At 41.1% G+C, this 22,284-nt stretch overlaps 2 protein-coding genes across 3 annotated transcripts in view; one reads left to right on the top strand and one right to left on the bottom strand.

Annotated features, from left to right (window-relative positions):
• LOC144056210 (olfactory receptor class A-like protein 1) overlaps positions 1-22,284 on the bottom strand; it is a 159,504-nt gene that overhangs the window by 14,718 nt on the left and 122,502 nt on the right. Inside the window, exons 1-2 of one of the 2 annotated variants that reach the window (XM_077572767.1) lie at positions 18,868-19,192; positions 17,361-17,397 (exon numbers count right to left, since the gene is read on the bottom strand). Coding sequence is in view for 1 of the 2 variants with exons in the window: in XM_077572763.1 (XP_077428889.1) it covers positions 17,361-17,397 (37 nt within the window). In the remaining variant the exon portion in view is untranslated. Of the gene's footprint in view, positions 1-17,360; positions 17,398-18,867; positions 19,193-22,284 lie in introns of those variants that run through there. The other variant, XM_077572763.1, reaches the window with a different exon arrangement.
• LOC144056209 (plexin-A2-like) overlaps positions 12,321-22,284 on the top strand; it is a 104,858-nt gene continuing 94,894 nt past the window's right edge. Inside the window, exon 1 of the mRNA XM_077572762.1 lies at positions 12,321-12,483. The gene's annotated coding sequence lies outside the window, so the exon portion shown is untranslated. The remainder of the gene's footprint in view (positions 12,484-22,284) is intronic.

Here is a 22,284-nt window from a genome sequence, read left to right as displayed (position 1 = left end):
TTGAAGGTCAACCTCTACCGCATGGCCATGTGCGGGGTTCAAGATCCACGGGCATTTTTCTGTGGTTGTCCCTACTCGATGACCTCAGAGGACAAATGCATCTGAGAGAATCTGTTTTGGTCTGCAGAGATTAGAGATGGATTTGAACTATTTCTATTATTTTTTTCTACTTTTGTTAACAAGAGTATCAAAACCTAGACTTTTTTTATTGCACATTTAGAACAGATATAAAATGTGTGATTAATCGTGAGTTAACTATTGAAGTCATGCGATTGATTACGATTAAAAAAAATGATTGCCTGACTCTGCTAATTTTTAATAATCCTCTCGTCAGGCGATTACAATTTTTAATTGTAATTAAACGCATGACTTCACGATTAATCACAAATTTTATATCTGTTCTAAATGTACACAACAATTTTTTCTAGGTTTTCATACTCTTGTTAAAAAAAGTGGAAGAAATGTTAAACTAATAGAAATAGTTCAAATGAATTTTTGACGTTTATAGCCGTCAATGGCAGTGAATGAGTTAATGTGAAAATCTTGACCGAGAGAGTAGGTGGTAAAGGGGGAGGGGGGGGGGGGGAGTCCATTAATGGAAGATGGAGTCTAATCGACCAGCGGGTGTGATGACAGCTCGAGATCACTGATCGAGTTCTTCCACGCTGGACTTTGAAGGGGGATGGAAGCAGAGGGGGGCAAAACCTCTGCAGCTGCTGCTTGAGTTGAGAAGATTTCAATTAACCTTTGCTTGTGCTTTGAAAGGAAACTTGACCCGTTGAGACATTTTCAGCAGTAAAAAGTTAACATTTTGTCCAGAATGAATTTGATAACCATCATTTTTCATGTACAATTCATACCTTTAAAATCACATTTTACCACTTCCTGTCGACTGAAGATGACCTCACCTGTGCTGAGGAAGTAGGTAACGACCAATTATGGCTCACCTGTTTTCTGGGTCTGGTCGTTACCTACTTCCTCAGCATAGGCGATGTCATCTTTAGCCGACAGGAAGTGGAAAAAATGTATTTTTTAAGGGTTTTTTTTTTTTTCTCAGCGAGAGCCACTACATCGTGATAACTTACATTGATGTTTCTGCATTTGGCAATTTATTATTATATGATATTATTAGTATGGGATTTTTTTTAATGGGCTTTAGGTGAACTGATGAATACACACACGCTCGCACGCACGCACGCACACACACACACACACACACGCACATACAAATACTCACCCACATACAAAAAAAAATATATATATATATATATATATATATATATATGTGTGTATATGTATATATATATGTATATATATTTAAAAAAACAAAACAAAAAAAAACATTTATTAAATTTTTTTTAATTGATTTGTTTGTTTGTTTTTTTAAAAAAAGGAGAGCAATGATGATGTCAAATCGAATGTACAATACTGAGCTCTCCTGAGAAATGTATTTATTTTTTTTTTAAGGTATTAACTGTACATGAAAAATAATGAAGTTATCAAATTCATTCTGGACAAAATAGTAACTTTTTACTGCCGAAAATGTCGCATCTGTTTAAAGGAACACCAAAAATAGCATCACTTCAAGTGGACTTGACGATTCTGAGGCATCGGGTTCAGGGATGTTATTTTGTGTTTTGAGTTGGTCTAAAAGGTCAGCAGGGAAAATGCATCATGTTATAAGTTGTATTAAACAGCACACACATGACTTACACATATTTTGACTCACATTTCCGGAGAGGTCGTTATTAGGGCCTGACTCATTTGCATTTTTTCGATATTTGACAGAACATTTTTCAATAACCGATTACTTGGCTAATTATTTTAAAAAGACTATATAATGAATTAAATAACTTTCTTTGCACTTATCACAAGCAGAACATTTGACCAGAGAGGAAATTTCCAATGGAGATAGTCCGAGCTAATTGGCTCGGCGATTAATTGGATGGGCCCGATTCGTTATGTGTTGCTGCGTTTTGGTCATTTGCAAAATGCCAGACAATGTCAGAGCAGTAAGAACACGTTTGACGAATTTTTTTTCCTCAACATGTTTGGGGTTTCTCACATTTACCAAAACTGATGTTAGCAATCGGTTACATCATTAAAAATGAGGACTTAGTGAATAAACTGGATGAAGAAGATTTACATGAATTCAGCTGCGTTTTGAAGTGACCTGTGTGCATCGGGAGAGAATTCCTACAGACGCAACATATGAAAACGTGTGTGTGTTCGCAAGAACCAGACAGAACGGGCCAAGGGAGCCAAACGCATTCTAGAGCAGCTGCAAAGTGACACCTGGCCAATGTGAGCGCGTGTTCTCCGGAGGCCTTCGATGCATCACAGAGCACGTGCGTTTGGAATTCTAACCGAAAAGCACGCCGCCGTTTGCTACGCCGCGTCTCCGCAAATGGGCTCATTTGCGGCGTTGACAGCAGCTGGGAGGGGGGGGGGGGGGTGTGGAGTAATGGTTTCAGCCACCAGCGTGATGGGAACAGCCTGGCTGGAAGACGGCTTACAGTAGGTCAGCCATCTCCAGGAAATTCGGACAAATGAAAAGCAAAGTGGAAACCTTTGACATTTATCACAAGGGGAGTCTGCAAAGGTCATTGCCTGCTTTCTTCTTCCCGCCTCATCCCCTCTGGGCGTGTTATTGCCGCGGCATGGGGGGGCTCGGGGGGGGGGAGTGGAGAGCCGTGATGTCCGACATTGACAACATAGGTCAGATGTAGTGGAAGCAGCTTATGTCTTCTTTCCTTGCCTTTATTTGCACGGATGGATTTTTCTATCTACCTACCGACCCAACCCATGTTTATGTTGCGTTCCTTTCACAAACAAGCCAATCACAGAACGAGTGCATCAAAGTCTCAACTTCTGTTTATTCGCCTCCCATTATCCATCAGTTTCATCAGGGTGTCTCTTAAAAATAAGCCGCATTGCCGTAAAGAACTCGGTGGGCACGTGTTGACGTGCCAAAACTCGCAATGACTCCTAATGCCGCCATAATGCATCATTCCGCGTCATAAACACTCCAACCTGCATCGCCGCTAGACCGCGACGGCCTCATTGGAATCTTAAAACAATTCCCATCAGTCATGACTCAGCACGCATTCGTGGCGCGGTTCAAGATTTCCTGATGTCGACACATCAATTTACAGTGTGGCCTGTCGCTTCGCTGTCAGGACGTTAACACGTCTAATAAATCTTTTCACTGTCGCTGTCCTTTACATGCTTTTTGGATTAAAGTCACATTTCATTGAGGCAATGTTGCGATTTTTCCCATAGTCCCCCCATCATCATGCTTTTTAAAGATGACACATGCCATTTAAAACCGGCCCCAGTTATCCTTAATAACATGTTGACATAACTGATTTATCATCTTCCTGAAATGACACCATTTGTAGCAATTTGGTGACAAAAAGTGGACGAGATTTTAGACTCGATAAAACCAAGTCTAACTAGTGGCGTAGTAGGTATAACGTGATTTTGGTGGATTTGACACGAGACAGAGAGATTCGGCACTCCATGGATGTGTGTGAGGGATGTCATCGTATTTCATTCATAAATATGACAACGGTGTAGGACAAGCCCTCTGAATCATTGCGGAAATCAATTCATTCAACAAATTATTATCATTATCATCTTATTTTAAAGTGTGCGTTCACATGAACAATAAATGTAGCTCAAAAGGATATATTCAAATCCATTTGATTATTTTTTGTAGGCAAATCAAAAATTTTGGGCCGATCAGCAATCGACTTTGAAAATACAGATGACAACAATTCGATCAGAAGGTGGAGCAATATATCTATTCATGGTCGGCCGCCGCAATTCGCGGCGGATACGGACTGGCCGCGAATCGCAAAACCCCGCATGTGCAGTAATTGACGCCAATTGAAATGAATGGGGGGGAAAAAATGCTGATAAACATTAAATACAACTTTTAATGTTTTTCTCATGACGTCATTGATCGATCGGGCAAATTAAGACAATACAGCTGATCAACGATTTTGCATAAGATGCTAAATATCGTCCGATCCCGATAGTATTGTCCATTTACCGCAACAGATCGCACACTCAGCTCAAGCGCCGCTAAGGATGCTGGGAAAGGCGGAACTCCTGCGCATGAATAAATTAACAAACAGAGACAATGACTAAATGAAGGGAGAGCAGAAGCAACGTAAATTGCCATTTGCATTGAAACGGCGTTTGGAGGAGGGTGCGTCAAATCCTTATTCCTTAATTTACTTTTGAACACAAGCTTCAGACACATTTGATGTTTACCCAGATGGAAACCATTGATTTGTCGAACACGAATCCCCGCCGACCCGCTCATCAGGGCGTCCTGGTGGCGGCAACCGGGTCACCGTGACACAAGCAAGGCGCGGGGTGGCGGTAGGTAATTATTTTTTCAGGCGGGAGGAAAACACGGACGTGGCGTCAGGTGTATGCTTCCTTATTTAGGCGGACACACTGCATGGTACTCATTAGATTGCTTCGGAAACTCGTTTTCCGATTGCAATGCCGAGTGCCGCTGTCCGTGGTGCTGAATGTGTTTGCTTTGCATGATTGCCGCCGTGAATGTGAACTAGAAGCGCCTTCACGCAATACGTTTGGAAGTAAATAAACAACAAAAGTAAACGCAGCGTGCATAATCTTCAATCTAAAATATTTTGCATTTGGACCAACAATATTGTTCAATATGTTCAAAAAAGTCCAACGATCAGATAAGATGGGTAAGGATTCAAAATGATTCCTGACCGCAGTAATGTGCAGCAGGAAATGATTTAATTTTACTTAATTGATCTTTGTTTATCTATCTATGCCAATGACAGTTTGAACTCTCGAATTCACTCCCAGCCATTTTCACTGAAGCAACCCACTTTGCTCCCGGTTGTTTTACTAGATTTTGACTGATTTTGCAAGGCCTACAGAATATTGTGTTCTATTGCTACAAAAATTTGGAACCTACCAAAAGAAAGATTAGTCTCTTCTTTCATCAGGAAAATTATAATTTTTTTAAAAATCTGTTTCAGTTTTGCAGCAATTAGCATAAGAATGTAGCTATGTTTCATCATTATTCACAAAAGCGCTTGTTGCAACATGGCACTGGTTGATCTCTTATACTCTGCTGCCACCTGCTGGCCTTTTTTTGTAATAACTACCGTTGCATCAAAGCCTCTTGTATGCTTAAGCATAAAAAAAAGCCCAAAATAACGTATAAATATTTTTGGGAACCATGGCAATATTTAAAATAGAATGTTTTTATACGTTTTTGGGACCAAATGAGTTAAAAAAAAAAAAACATAAAAAACCTGGAACAAAAGCTTCTAACAGTTCCAGATTTCACACTTAATAAACATTTAATAAATAAATTGTCCAGTAGGTAAAGGGTGTGATAAAGGAAAGGGGTCCTTTAACAGAGCCCAGAGGCACACCTGTGGTGACCAGGGTTAGCCAGGAATGGAATGAAGTTGAATGAGCCATAAAACTATAAATAAAAAATATTTGTTTTACAGCAAAGTGTCACAACTTTATCTTATTGGTATATGCCATTAAAAAAATTGATGAAAAATAGCCCCGCCCAAGTTGGAGTTTGGACATGCCTGAGTATTGAAAAAAAAAAAAAAGCTGTTAAATGTATTTCAACACAAAACAAAACAAAATACAGCAAGACCGCGTCAAATGTGATACAGTGGTTGATTACTGTAGGCATTAAATCGGAATTGGCCACTCGTGCCTGAAGTGCAAAAAGACACTTCAAATGATCTGTCTTTCAGGAAGCGATGCCGGCACTCCCACAGCTTCCGAAATCCCCTCCAAGACCACGGATGGATGCTAAAGCACGCCGCCGCCCAGGGCCGCCGGGCCTCCCTGTTATTTGCGCCACACATTCAACTCTGGCGTGTCGGTGGCAAGACAACGCGATGATGAAGCTGCCAGCGAGAGGCGCCCTGCTGAGATTTAATCAGCGGCGCGAGTTGTAGCGAGCCATCGCTAGCTCGCCGCCACGCTCATCACAAGCCGTTTTCGCAAAAGCTAATTTACCACACGCGGCTTTTGGCGCCCGACTGCAAATGAAAGTAAAATATTTGCCAATTGTGCTTCTCATCCGCTGAATTTCCTCTTTCAGTGTTTCACATAGAGAACAACAGGCCGTATCCGAGACTCGAACGCAGAACCTCAGGACTGCGAAGCACACGTGCTAACCTCTTGCACGCCGTGCTACGTTAAACTATCAAATGACTCAATTCCAGCACCCACTGCATTTATTTGAGTCAAGGATTTGTCTTTGTCTTTTCCTGCTGAATATTCACACACTTTCTTCCTCTGACAAGAAAACGCCAATTTACGCAAGGCGCGCAAAACTTCTTTCATCCAATAAGCCAAATGCAAATGAGCGCCAGCAAAGAAGGTCAAACAAATTCAGGAGCTTCTGTAAGAAAAGGGTGAGAATGAGCTGTGGCTTGTAGTGTGTTCCGATGTGACTTGAAATAGAAAATGGACTTTTTCTAATTGCTCCATGTCAAACTTTTCATTTCCTGTACATGTCTCTTAATATGAAAAGAGACATATTAGGCAAAAGTAACCATTTGGGCTTATTACAATACAAGAAATGAGCTCCCAAAATCAGACCAGGGTGCTTCCCATGCCAAGGCTGCAGCTTAAATGTGAATCTCATGAAGACGAAGATATATAGAAAATGGCCGAGGCTCCCTAACCAAGCTACTTCTTGGATCCTGATTAATCTAAAAGGCTACCAAATGACTTTTACGGATGTTCGGTACCACTTTTTTTCCCCAGAACGATATCAGTAGTATTCACCAACACCGATGCCAAGTACTGATACCACTAGTAGTTTTGATACATGAAAACAACAACAACAAATAATTAAAAAAAAAAAACATATATCCAAATATAGCATTTTCATGAAATTTGCATGAAATAGCAATTTTCTATTCTTCTCATAGCTAAATTCTAGTTCCTAATCCTAAAGCGGCCACAAGAGGGCGACCAATAGTGGTATCAGTCATCGTCACGATTACCTTAAAATAAGGCCTGGTATTGGCCTGATTGTGATAACTGGTATTGGTACTGACCCATCCCTATTTTTTTTTTTATATAAATTAATGATATTCATGTAAATGATTTATCACAATAATTAATAATTATAATTAAATATATAAAATAAATATATATTAAATATAATTCAATTATGGAACATAAATCTCCATTTTCAAATGATCACTTCTACAACTCTCCTTGGAATTAACAATGTCCCGGGGATACTACCATGTTAGCGACCCTTGCCACCTTGTCCTCGGTAGTCCAAAGTCTGATGGGAGTGATGACTTATTTGCATTAAAAAGGACCGCCCCTCAAAACAGGCTGGTTTCAGCAAGGCACAAAAAAAAAAAGACAACACTGCAAAAAATGCCCAATTTATCTCCTTTGACTGAAAATGCAATTGAAGGCTCCAGAATCGAGTTCAGATGTTAGCAGCGGGCCAACCACAACAGCAGGTGTTACTAACAGCAACATACGTACCGATGATTGACAGATCAATCATTTACTCGTCCAAGACTTTCCAATTATCCTTTAAGCACATGCACATTGAAGGCGCTTATTTTGGAAAATGTTAATGTGGACGACACAAAAGACGCAAGTCCAAGCATCGGGAACAAGCTACCGGGAAGATAATTGTTTGTTTTTTTCAACCTCCTCCTTTTGATGAACATCTCATTACAATGTGGCGGCGACGGATGCGGGACGGATAAAACCAGGTGTTTATAAGCGATTGTGTAGACAAAAGGCGGGTTTGGAGGACCCTCTCCACAGCATTCTTTGCCCGCTTTGGAGTGAAAGGTTTTAATGGCCTTCCTGTGTTATTCTCCGGTGTGTTCTGACGGCTTGATTGGGCCTGAAGTCTGCTTTCATTGGCACCTTGTTATGGTAATTCCCCCCCTGAAAATTCCCCCTGAAGCAGATTGCATCTCTTTGGCTGCTCCACTCGGATGCCGCCCGCAGGAAGAGCATCGTAATGATAATCAAGCCGTAAGAACAATAGCGCGCCGCGTACAGCGACGCTCCGAGTGACCGCGGCGGTTACCTGAGCAACAAGGAGACCGATGGAAGCCGGCGAGTGACCCCCCCCCCCCCGCCCCACCACACCCGGGTGCCGTCTGCGCCTCGCTTTGCCCTGGGCTCATTTCGCGCCTGCCCATTAGTTAGCAGAGCCGCTCTCCGCCGTGTGCGAGGGGCAGGCCATTCAAAGTGCTTTACACAGCACATAAAGAAGCGAGTAAACAATATAAAGTCGAAGAATGATGGCCTCGCCGTGCTCGGGCTGGATGCAATTTACATCCGACGGCCCTCCAGAGCAATTTCGTTGGTCATGTAAGAAGCTGCATTTAATTTAATGAATGGCATCTAGGTCAACTTTCACTCACTGTCTATCGTGCAATAATGTCAATGAAGCTTGACTTTTCACCTACATTATTATTAGTAGAGGTGGGGGACTCAAGTCACGTGACTTGGACTTGAGTAGATATAAGACTTCCGAGCGGAAGTCTTCTACTTATTGCTGCACTTCTTATTTATTTAATTTTAATTTTATCTCTTTCTATTCTGTTGTTTTCTCTTTACTGTAAACTGCAGCTGGACGGAGTCCAGGAAAAAGTTCCCCACGGGGAAAATAAAAGTATATCGTATCGTATCGTATCGTAAGTGGCTAATTCTAAGAATCGCCAATTAGGCCTACTTGGTAAAAACTTGATTTTGACTTGGCGTTCAAGAGACTCAACTCAACTTTGACTTGGCTCTATTTTTGAAGCCAGCAAAAGTGTAATTGTGCACATAGGTAGAGTTTTTTTTTTCCTTTTTGTAATTTTGTATACATGTGAATGTAAAAACGAGGGCGAGGTTTAAAAAAAATAAATCTAATAATCGATATAAAATCTTTCAGATGTCAATGTTGCAAATGATGTGATCGATGTAACCTGTTGTAACAATGTGACTGAAAGGAAAAAAATTATAATAAAAAATAAATAAAAAATCATTTTCGAGACTGATATTGATTCCTAAAACCATGAATCGATTATTCTAATATCTCTTTTTCCCATAAATTTATAAGAAAATAGAATTTTAAAAGCCACGTTTTTTTGGTGTATTTTACTGTTTACTAGACATTTACTGTTAACATGAATTTAAAACAATTTTCTTACATTTATGAAAGACCTGATATATTATTTACAATTATTGAATTAGAATTATGAAAATATTTTAATATCATCCTTGCTGATGCCAATTTATGTGTAAAACTTAAATGATTATAACACTAAATTATTTAACCAGTTACTTCCTCAGCAAAATTTGTTGGGAATGTTTGTGGAGTTTTTATCATGACCGCGATATTTAAGAAAATTGATGTTCCATAATTTATTAATATCGAATTTAAGTCAATCAGATCTAATTAAAAAAAAAATAAAAATCTTAATCTAATTAAACTGAACTCTTGTGAATTGAAATCGAATCGGTTGAGGAAATTCGAATGACAGCCCAGCCCTGGTAGAAACAGCTATTTGAGCCGTTGTGGGAGTAACCACAGCTGACTAGTTTCCTGGCAAATGGAAGCGGTTCCCCTTCTTTCCCTTTAAATTCAAAAGGACCCTTTCTCGTCAGCAATTTCCCATGTCGTGATTCAAAATCATTGTACATAGCATATGCTAATGCATATGCTATATACATGTTTACAATGTCCAAAGGTGGCGATAAATCGGCCCCAAAATGCATGCGTACATCTCTACTCACGCCCACTTCAAGGTCTGAAAAATATCACAAGGATTAGCCGCTCCGTGGCTCACTTATAAGAGAATGAGGAAATGAGTAGCTTACATGTATGTTACAAATATGATGACTCGTTTCCTCCACAATTCCCACACTTACTTCACAAGTGACCCTTAAATAATGATTCGCCAGATTGCACAGCGGTTTAAACTAATTCGCCAACCGGTGTGGCGCATTTAATCTGACACTCGGTTATGCTGGCCGCGCACGGCGGTGCTGCCTCGGCCCGGCCGTGAAGAATGGCGTTATTATTATTATTATCGAGTGCGTCTAATAAGAGCAGCGCTCATCCATCCTACTTGGCTTACTAGCTCCTCCATCACGACCTCTTCTGCAGTGCCGAGGACAGCTTCTGCACAGAACCAACTGTGGAGGACGTCGTCGATCACCCTTCAGTCGAACAGTTCGGTTTGCGCGGTAGGGGAGACATATTATGGAAAAATAGATTTTTTTTTAACTCATTCACTGCCATTGACAGCTATAGACGTCAAAAATTCATTTGAACTATTTCTATTAGTTTCACATTTGTTTCCCCATTTTTGTTAACACGAGTATGAAAACCTAGAAAAAATAATAATTGTACATTTAGAACAGATGTAAAATTCGTGATTAATTTTGAGTTAACTAGTGAATTTAAAATTTTAATCGCCTGATGCCTCTAAGACAAAAAAAGAAAATTAGGGGCGTCAGATGATCAAATATTTTAATTGTAATTAATCAATTAATCAGAAATTTTATATCTGTTCTAAATTTACAATAAATACTCATACTTTTGTTGAAAATGTGGAAAAAAATGTGAAACAATGAATTTCTGACGTCTATGGCCGTCAATGGCAGTGAATGAGTTAATTGCTTGCACACACTTAGGTGGGTCTCTGGAATGCCTGCCATCCCAGCAGGTGCGAAACTAAATTAGCAAGTACATCACAATTGAACTCATTTACATAACCGCGTCCACATTGATTCTCCTCATATGTGACATAACCAGCGAGGTGAAGATCCAGAGTCCCTTTCAAGTGACTACATTGTCTGACCCCTGACATCCCTCCTATCGTGTCAAAGTCAAAAAGGTAAGCAGAGTTGCATTGAGCCTTGTTGGACACACAAATTAGCATCTGATTAGCAGGAAACACATACACAGTGTTGTCTGTAAAAAAAAAAAAAAAAAACAGGGTGACTAGCCTAGCCCTGTCCTTGAGGTACCCCAAATGAAATAAAATCAACACTATAGCCCAATGCAGCTGTTTTCTCTGGTTGTGTTTACGCGCTTGACAGACCACTGCGGCCATCATGAATATGTCATCGTGTGCTTTTGACCTTTTTAACATACAACACTGTGCCCTGTGATGACATCATCACCCGAGCTGCGGCCAACACGTCGCCGCCGCCGCCGCCGCCGCCATCTGCTTGGCCCTCGGGGAGTCCATCGGCCGCCCGCAGCTGCCCGACTGACATCCTCGACTCACGTCAGCACCGGTAATAAGCGGCCGACAGCTGCCTGATGGAACCCGTGAGTCGCTAAAAGCTCCACCCTCAAATAGTCATCCACTCCTTTTCGATAGCACCTGTCCTCATTTGGCCAGTGGGTACGCTGGAGCCTCTCAACGGATTTGGGGCGAGAGAAGTGGGGTACACCCAGGATTGGTCGCCAGTTATTCACAGGGCACACTCCCATTCACACAAATGGACAATTTATTGGCTCCAATTGACCTTATATGCGTGTTTTGTTTTTTTAGTGGGAGGAAGTTAGAGAACATGTAAATCGCCAGAGCTGGGATTTGAACCCAAAACCTCAGAACTGTGCGGCAGCTCTACTACTCACTCACATGCTTCTCAACAGCACATTCAATTATCCATCAATCATCGTGTGCTTTAAATCATACATTACCAAACACATTTCATTATAGATGATGTTGCAAGTTACTGCAGTTAACATTCCGGTCACATCATTACTGTAGGTGACTCGAGTGTGCAGTTACACAATTAGGCCTACAGATGGCAGTGTTTCAAAGCAATCTCAATTCTGGAGATGCAGCAACGCTTGTGGTAAATTATTAAATATTAAAACCTTGCCCAAAATATACGGAAAATAATAAAAAACAGCCAAGGTTAAAAAAAGAGATTACAAATTATGATCTTACATGTACAAGGATGAATTTTGTGATGCAAAAATGTCGTTTGTGCAATTCTACCGTGCGCACTGACAAGAGCTAATCGCGCCAAATCAAACCTTGCCATTTTTCACACATGCATACAAAAACAGACGCGCCCGGCCGTAAAAATGCATTGCGACGCCAGAGGATGACGCCACGGGAGGCGTGCACGCTACGTGAAGCGCACACGAACTGAAGCGTGCGCGTGAGCAGGGAGAGAGAGCGCGAGGGGAGAGCGAGAGAGAGAGAGAGAGAGAGAGAGAGAGAGAGAGTGAGAGAGAGAGAGAGGGAGAGGGAGGGGGGATTAAATGTTGGCTACGGGGGAAGATGATCAATGCCACAGCCAGGCGCGAGGGTCACTGGATGGAAGAGAGGATGCACGTCGTTGCGCGCGTCACTTTGCCGGGCTGCCACGCGTAAAAGCCACCAAGCGTCTCCACGCGTGCACACCGGACGTCCTCATGCGTGAGCCTCGTCATCTTTCAAGGTGAGTGCTCGCTTGTATTGAGTTTAAAAAAAAAAAAATGTAGGAAGTTTGTTGTGGATAGTGGGCTGATTGGTTTGGTGCTTCAGGATTGTGCCCCCCCCCCCCCTCCTTTAAATGTGCATTGATTAATCACCACTGTGCATATGGGACAGACACACTGGGAGCACTGGGACGGAGAGCAAAAGCTGCACACACACACAATACAGTAGCAGTGAGTGCCAAGCTCCACAATGATGACCGGCGCACATCCGAGTCATGTCGTGTCCATTTCGACGGGATTCGCACCCCCCTTGAAACTCTACCCTCCTCCTGCATGCACGTGCTGCCTCTCCTGGGTTGGCCTTATCTGGACTGGCCAGTTGGAGCCGCTTCTATTTTTCTTGCTCTTCTTCTTCTTCCCAGACCCCCTCCAGAGGGTCTCGAGCCTCTGCTGGAGGGGAGGCGAGCGTTTTGGAGCCAAGTCGTCAGCCTGCACTTTTATCAGTCGCCGGCTAATTTTAGAATTCAAATGAGTGGAAAAGTGAATGGGAGCTGAAGTTGGATTTGGGATGAGCGCTGTTCATCTGAGGGGGTTTTAGGATGGATTTACGATGCCGGGTCCCAGTGCACGTAGGATTGAATGGCTATAGGAGGTTTTGTTGAGTCTATTTCCTCGTACATTTCAAGTGACACATAATCAATACGACTCTGGGGGGGAAGACATGAAACAATCTGCGCAAAGCAAGCACAGATCATATCTGATTTGGATCCACGTTTGGGTCTGATTGGGATGACGATATCTGTAATTTTGCATCAGAAAGTCACAATTTGAAAAGAGTGACGCAATTATAACCAGATGAAAGAGGCCATTTTTTTTTTTACAAGAAATATTAATATACAAGAATTACGTTGTCAATTTACAATAACTTCTTTTTCAAGGAAAAAGTCACACAACTTTGACTTACGACCGATTTTGGGAGGTCGTGATTGGTCGATTCTTTTCAAATAAAACCGCTGGTTTCTAACATCTCATCTTCTTTGGTTGGGGGTCTGAAAAATTCAGCCGCTGTCCTTTTCTGTTGCGAGATGACTAAAAGGTTTTTCATTTTTATTAGAGAGAACTACTAAAAATCGGGATCGGCAAAAACTGGATCAGCCAGAAAATTGTGATCTACTTTTCCAGTTTCTATCCCCATTTTGAAAAAACCTGATTCTGATCTGACGATATTCGATTTCATGTCAGTTTTTTTCTCTTTCTGCTCTGACGTATATCAAGTTGTGTAGTTGAGTAAATCCAGCCCTAACACAGCTCAGTCACTACCGCCAAGAATACATGATGATTTCTCATCCGGTTACACCATTAGTACTAAATGGAAGTGGAAATCACCCATTAGTTTGCAAAGAATGTTTTCAAAAGACAGTAACTGGCCTTGCATATAAATGTGCAGTACATCCAATAAAGACCAACGCACACGCAGTCCAACCAAGCATAAAAAACAGCTTCTGTTGGATTACTTATTGATCTCTCTTTGTGGACCTTTTTTTTTTTTTTTTTTAGTTATTCCTTCTCCTACGGTATATTTGAGTCATTCCACATGACTTTGTCCTGTTTACCCTGGAGGTGATGCTAGACGACTTGTGTTTTTCAGGAAATCTGTCTGTGCCACAAAACCAATATTTGAAGCATCAGATTAGCGCCATTGATGCAGGAGTCATTCAAATACAAGGGGGCGGGGTGGGGGTGGGGGTAGGAGGTCGGGGGGGGGGATGTGGGTCAGCAGCACAGGCCTGCATTAGTGCATCAGGCGAATTAGTGTATATAACACAATTACATGGTGTGTGAGTGCACAACGGCGGCTACTACTACTATACTCATACCCGGAGACCCCCGCCTGCAAGCCCCCCCCCCCCCCCCCCTGCCTCCAGAGCATCCACACCTCCCCCAAACTGTGAGTCCGTTGCCCACCGAGAGGCTGATTAAACACGACCGTTAGGAGGTTGCAGCCAGGAGGAGGAGGAAGAGTGTTGGCGTATTAGCGTAACATTAGCTACGCCTGCCTAATTTCATAGCACGCAATACAGGAGATTGACCTGTTCACAAAACTTGGGAGGGGAGGGGTGGGGGGTATGATAGTGGGGTGACCTTTTTTTTTTTTTTTTTAACAGACAGGACTGTACCATTTTTCATTCTGGGGCGGGGGAACAAAATGGTTGTCAAACTGACACTTGAGTTGGTGAAATTTTTAATTTTTATCTTAGGCGGGACCTTCCATAAGGCTCAACTAAACCAATTTTGAACATCTCAACTGATTTTTAAAATGTGAGAGACTCCAAACATGAGAAAGAAACAACACAGTGTTTTTTTCTGCTCTTGCAGTGTGCGGTGTATTTAAAATGATTGCACAGCACACCACAGACAATGTCTGTCGTAGTACCAAAACTGGCCTGCTGGAGGCAGCAGGGAGCCACAAGCCATCCAAACTACAGGAAAATACAAAGAAGAAAGAGGAAAAATTTCAAATATTATTTACTTCTTTTTTTTTTTACTTAAAAAATGATTAAGAAAGGTTGTTTGATAATAATATTAATAATAATAATTATTATTATTTTACAAACCCAATAAATATATGTTTTATAATATACCTTCAATATACATTTTTCACAAAGAAAGGCAGAAAGAGGAAAAAAAAATCTGAGAAAATCTGTGAAAAATCCAAAATATGAAAAAAAAGTGTGCATGCACATATTTTATCCATATTTAAAATGCCATTTTTGTCAACACATCTGGTTAAAAAGTGTATGATCCTCCCTAGCAACACTGATGAAAAATTGTTGCCCCCTCCAGCATTAAAGTTGCCCGACCTGGACTAGTCCAAGGTTGATTCATTTATTACACTCTGAATACTGAACTATTGTGTGTTTGACATTTTTGATTGCTAGCCCCGACTGTATTCCAAGCAGATCAGTGAAGAAGAACATCCCACAGCACAAGAGAACCGCTCACAATAATCTTGACATCTGATTATCAGGATGACTTAGATCAGAAGAAGGGATTCTCAAATTTGGCCCGATTATTGGTAAGCATATCACATTTTGTTTAGTAATGCCAAATCAAATTTTTATCCAATTCCTCAATTGATGTGACAATCGGTAGAAAATCGATTCTACAAATATTCAACAGCCGTAGCCCTAAAATGAATACATCTCTGACTGTCAATAAAACAAATGTTTACTATTGTAAAAGCAACATTTGAATCACATAAGTGACAAGTGGAAGTTGATTTCCGGCCTGGAGGGAGGTCACGCTCGCAGGCAAGTGAAGAAAGGAGGCAAAAAAGAATGAGAGGAAAACTAGCGCTTCACCTGCCAGATGGTCGCTCTGAATGCTCAGCATGCAGCCAGCAGTTCACTCTGGCGAAATGTCGTCGCCAAACACAGAATCCAGATTGTCACATATTGTTCGGACAAACAGCGCCGGAACTTTAGCCGGAATGAAAGCAACAAATGATCATCTATTCAAAAAACAACAACAACAACGCACAATAACCTGGCTCATTCCTGGAGTGTCTCCTGTGGGCTTTTGGGATGGTGGCACACTTCACAAATCCTTTTTCATGCTTAAAAAATAAAATAAAATTCACAACTCGCCGAGAGTTCATCCCTCGGCGAACGTTTCAACTTCACACGACGTGATGAACAAAAGCGAAATAGCAGATGCTCAACGTTCAAACCCAAGTCTTTAATTAAAAAGTGATGTTTTTGGATATTAAATACATGCAGATATTGATGGTGGGGAACTTTTCAAAGCTTTTCATTGAACTGTATCGAAATGAATTAAAGCAATCTGTCCTTAAGACGACTTATTTCAATCGAGTGGCACAGAAGCGCCATTGGATGATTACATCATAACAATAATCATCATGACAACACCATCTTGCGCTTCCCGCTGTCCCGTGGCCATTGAGACCTGACACCTGCTGACTGACATACTGCGGCCATTTTTAATCAGCCGTTGAGTCGCCCTCGTGAGAATTTGGCTTTATTTCCCTGAAAAGTCATTTTAATAATTGAACTGAACATGAACATAATCAAGCAGACTCGGTTAACCATCTTGTAATTAATTATGACACAAATTTTTTCATCTTGGTCACGCTCTTATAAAATAATCTGATTCACTCATTAAAGGAATCATTTACGCACTTAAAAAAAACATTTCCAGTTGACTTCATAACATGTCTGTGAGAGTTTTTTTTTTCATGAAAACGCCCCAATGATCAAGAATTAAGACATTTTATGCCGGGCACCGACCCCATATACTGCTGGGCCAACATGGATTTCGTTACCGTGACGACCACGAGGTGGAGATATGGGATTTGAGCAAGGTGAAGGTCCCAAAATGTAGGAAAAAAGTGAATGCCCGTAAAGCAAATGAAAGCATTTTCATTTGTGGATGCAGCACTTCACACACTACACTGTGTGTATGTGGTGCACGGACGCATCACCAAACATGAACAACCCCCGACAATGTCATTCAGCAATCAATTACCTGTTGCTTATCAGATGCGAACACCAATCTGTGCATGCAACTAAATTCAATGCAGCTCTGCTTACCTTTTGATGTTGTGTAGGTTGTAGTAGGGGCATCTCACCTGTACGGGGTCAGGGTATTTCTGCATGATAGTGTTTTACACAGTGTGGTTGCTTGAAAGTGACTCTGAATCTTCACCCAACCTAGTTGATTATATCACAGGTGGCGAAACGCTGTGTGGTGGTTTTTATTATGTAAATGAGCCAAATTAAGACGTCACTATTGGTTAAAACTCAGAAAGGCTCACTCAGAAATAGGAAGATAAAAGTTTCACTTGGTTATTTAATTTCACACTTTTTTCAACGCTTACCTTCATTCTTGTGATGTCGTGCTGCACTGCACGAGGTCTAGAAGAGAGCAGAAAAAGATTTTTGTTTCAAAAAGAGAGTTAACAAACTTTCAACTTTCGGAATTGTTAATGCACCTTAAAATCAATGAAATGTTCAAAAGACAAGCGTGTAACCAGCAAAACAAAAGTGACTTCATGAATGAGGCTAGTTTTCTTTATTGTTTTCACATGATTGCAATTAAAAGACACGCCGATGTCGGGTCGCGTTGTATAAAATGAAACAGATCTTTGTCCAGAATTGTGACAACTATGCAACATCACCATTCAGCTAGAGGACACTTACTTTACTTAGGAGTACATTGTATTTGGTTGAAATAAATACATTGTTAATGGATCAGTGCGACCACAAGGCATCATGCGATGGGAAAGTTTCTTCCGGAAAAGTTGGAATGTAATCTAAAAATAAGCATGCAAGGACAGCAGTCGCCATTGTTAGTTTGCAAAAACGCTAGCCTGGTGGTTAGCATGTCGGATTCACAGAAAAGAGGTTATGGCTTTAAATCTGGGTTGATATGTTTAATCTGGGTATCTGGCGACCAGTCCTTTGAGCACCATGTTTCTCTTGAAAAAAAAAAAAAAGAGCTGGGATTGGTTCCAACTCTAATTAGTACTCTCAAAAACGAATGTATGTTTTTAGTAGAGGTAAAAAAAATAGTGCGTTAATTTTGAGTTAATCTAAAAAAATTTTAACGCCACTAATTTAAAAAAAAAAAAACGCGATTAATGAGCGCCCCTTTCTCGGAAAACCTGTACTTGGGGAATTCCACTCGCAACGCAGCAGACTGTCAAAAAATAATGCATGTATTTGTGGAGACTGGGGTCAAGTTGTGTTTTACAATTTTAAAAACGTGCAGAATTTCACAAGTTATTTCATGTTAAAGATTTGATAGCTCTTAATATGAAAAGAAAAATGCACCGAGCTGCCAATAATAGCTTACAAATACAATTATGCCATCTAGTGGCAGAAAAAAGACCAACACAAATCAATATCACTCGTTTTTTTTGCAGTACAGTACATCTTTTTGATTTTAACTCAATTTTATGAATAATTAGGAAATTGCAGTATCAGTGACTAAAAGATGCAACCATATTTCTATTAGTTTAACATTTTTTTCCTACTTTTATGTTAACAAAAGTATGAAATTTAGAAAAAAAATATTTTATTGTACATTTAGAACAGATATCAAATTTGCAATTAATTGTGAGTTAACTATTAAAGTCATGCTATGCCTACCACCGCTAGTATTTAAAATGTTTGGATGGGTATAATTCAACTTTGAACCGTTGACTCGATTTCGACCCGTTTTCAAATGTTTGCCTTTCAGTTCAATACTGTCTTCAGCCCTTTCGATAACTCCAGCCTAAACGGTCAGATCAATGAGGGAGTCTTTATAACGTTATCTTAATACATTCAGTCTCAGCCGAAAATCAATGGCGCACATTCATAATGCAAATCATCAAAGATTACCGAGAGGTCCCTGACAGCTGACTACGGGAGATAGTCGCTTTCCTCATTAGCGGCCAATCTGGTCAGGACGTCTGGTCCCCAAAAGACCGGAGCGCTCGCACCATGATGGCCAAATCCAGATGGGATTTATTTCATAGATGTGGACAGCTTGAAGTCAAACTTATCAAGTGGCAATTTTCCGACTCCTGGGGTTATCATCGGTTGCCCGGCAAGACTGTTCTTCAGCATCTTCAACTTTTCCGAGCGCTCCAGAGATTTAAGAGAGGAGATGCGAGTTCGGGAGCGGAATTAGGGACAATCCGGGTTGGGCTGAGAAGACCAGAGCGACCGTCGGGGGAGATAATCCGGGTTGAAGCGTATATTTGCACAGCCCTCGGATGAGTGGCCGCCGCGATGGCGTTTGCCGTGCGGATTAAATGTTAAAAATGGTTTGGGAACGGCAGATGCTTAGTGGGAAAGCGAGTGGGCTCACCATTTGTTATTTCTTATGTAATACGTTGGCTTGATAGTATCATTCATTAGCAACATACTGTAATACTTTCAGTGTTGTTGGGGGTTACAATGATCAGCATCAAAGGCTAAGTTTTGTGATGCTAGCTGTGTCGTTTGTATCTTGATAATAACAGTATTGTTGGGAACGCCAGAATCCTCGGCAAAGTATCGGGATTTTTGGCAAAGTGCCATGATGCTATCTGTGTCGTTAGAATCTTAGTAATATGGTTGGAAACATATTGTGACACTATCAATATGATTAGCAAAGTAGCATTAGTACAGTCATGATCATAATAACTAGTTGGGGTTTCCATCCAACCATTTGTATTCAAATTTTCAAGAAATGCGAAAATAAAACTGATTGGAAACGCTAGAAATTCGAAAAAGGGCCCAAAATTCTCAAACACGGTTTTACGCTTAGAGGGGGTGGACTTTGAAGCGTATCAAAAAAAGTTAAATGCAAATTTTGCGAATAAGGCCAGATCCACGTCGCACATTTTGACCGGACATTACATCACACAGAGTCACAAAGTATTGTCGGACGATAAAGTAAGGTATGTTTGGCGGGGGGGGGGGGTGACGACGAAACAGAAATCTTTTTGGAATTAATTATGGAATAATGGAAAACAGCAAAGAAACGCTGCAGTCAATCAAGAATTACAAAAGCAAACTCATACAACGTCATCGCATGGCGCAGTCGCTTCCTGGTCTTCTTCTTCTGCTTTTAAATTACTGGTGGATCACATCTCTATGGTGTATAGCGCCACCTACAGCGGCGGAGTACCCTCTTCATGGTTCACAAAAGAAGAACAGATGGGCATAAGTCGCATGTCCGTTTTGCGCCTTTTCAGTAAATTCGCGTAAAGTATTCAAAACAATTGGATGGAAACCCGACTACTGTCGGTATCGTTTGTATTGCAATGAAATCAGCATCGTTAGGAACGCAATGTGACACTACCAGGATCTTTGGCTAGTGTTGTGATACTATCAACATTGTTAGCATCATAGCATCAGTTTAATTGGAAACGTAATACGATGCTATCAGTATCGTGGCAAAATATCACGATATCATCAGTATCAGAGGAGAACGTATCGTGATACTCAGTATTGTAAACAAAGTGTTATGATATTGGCAGCATTGTGACGGTAACGGGATCGTCGGGAAAGAATTGTGATGCTATCAGTATCCTTGGCAGAGCAATTGTAATACTGTATTGTGTCACTATATTGTTGGAACGTATCCAAAAGTATCTCAACACTATTTTTTTCTACTATTACTATTTCTGCACTTCCTTGCTCTTCTGCCTAAAAGCGTCGCATAGCGATTTGTCAGCAGCCAAGTTAACAGCTGTTCCTTTTGCAATGTCATTTCTTTGATCGCGACGACCCGTGCCAGCCATTTCCCACCTTGGCATCGTCGGCCGCGCCGAACCATACGGGCCAAAAGGGGGACGAAAGCGAGGACGTAGACAGGAGCTTCCTCAGAATAAGCTCTTTGATTTTGCTTGCGTGCGGCGGCGCGAGATTTATGGATTTATGGACATATGCGCGTCGCGGCTTGGCGGGGATGCACGACAGCGCCGAGTTTGATTATTTTTCCTCGCTGGGGTGCAGTCGCTGCCAAACGTAATGGATTTCCCCCCGGCAGGTCCCAATGATTTATGCATGCAAAGGCAACGCGGCCCAGAGAGCTCGTAACCGAATCAGTCTGGGTGGAAATGTATCGTTGTTCAACACGAGAGCAGACTGTCAACTCGGACAAAAAAAAAAAAAAAGAGAGAGGGAATCTCAAAGCTGCAGCCTGAGTAGCGACTTAGCCTCGCAAAAAAATGGCAATTAAGGAATTGTATGGGTACAAAAGACTGCGGCTGTAGAGCTCATCTTCAAACTGGGGAGCGAGATCACATTTCAGATCATCTTCAGTTTAAACACGAGCTTGCTTGTCGGTCAAACATGACGTAGTCTTTGGTTTTATTAGGGCCTGAGCAGCGACCCTATGAGGTCCTTATTGTTTTTGTTGGAATTATTATTATTATCCGTAAAGTATCGGAATTTTGAAGCACTAAACATGTCAACAACTCAAACTTTGCACACACATCAAAAAATATTTTTGAGTTGCCATTCATGAGTGCAGACAAAAAGCCTGTAGCAGGGTTTCTTTTTTCTTTTTTCCCAATGAAGCCCTGTCCCACTACATTTGACCTACGGCTACAAAAATTAAGTGGCACGTGTAACACCCTGAGACGAAAAAAAAAAAAACGATTTTGGTAGCCATGCGCTTAAATGAACAGGAAGTGAGTTATGAGTATTTGAAGGTCTAATTTTGGCCCATTTAACCCGATTAACTTCTATAACTTGGGCTGTACAGCTGGGACAACATCAGGGGGAAAAAAAGTTAAGTTTTCGACATACTATTTGACGGGGGCGTGGAATCAAATTTAGAGTTTCAAAATTCCGTCTTAACGAAGCATTCCCGGTTGTACAACCTACCGAGTTGTTTTTATTTATGTATTTATTTTTTACTGCCCTTAACCCTGGAGAACCCACGGGGTCAAATTTGGCCCCTATAAATTCTGCTACTCAAATAACAAAGACCTTTTTTTTCCTTGTTTAACTTCAAAAGCCCAGAGTGCCACTTCTGACCCCTGCATGGGGCCATCTAGTGGATGAATATTGCACTTACATGAGCCAGAGTGGGGGTGACAAGATGGCTAAAATGCAACAAATAAAACAAAAAAATTATATTGTTCAATGTAGCTGTGTATTTGATTGATTATTTTCTTAAATTCTAAATAGTTTACTGACAGTTTTTGTTATTCAGATTTTTCGAAATGTGTACCCCTAAATCACAAAGGGTCAAATTTTGCCCTAATCCTAAATTAGGGAATAAATTAAAAAAAACATTGAAAATCATAATGAGGATGA

This window comes from Vanacampus margaritifer, chromosome 8 (genome assembly GCF_051991255.1).
Source record: "Vanacampus margaritifer isolate UIUO_Vmar chromosome 8, RoL_Vmar_1.0, whole genome shotgun sequence".
In the NCBI taxonomy this organism is placed as follows: domain Eukaryota; kingdom Metazoa; phylum Chordata; class Actinopteri; order Syngnathiformes; family Syngnathidae; genus Vanacampus; species Vanacampus margaritifer.
This window is presented reverse-complemented; position numbering and strand designations above follow the sequence as displayed.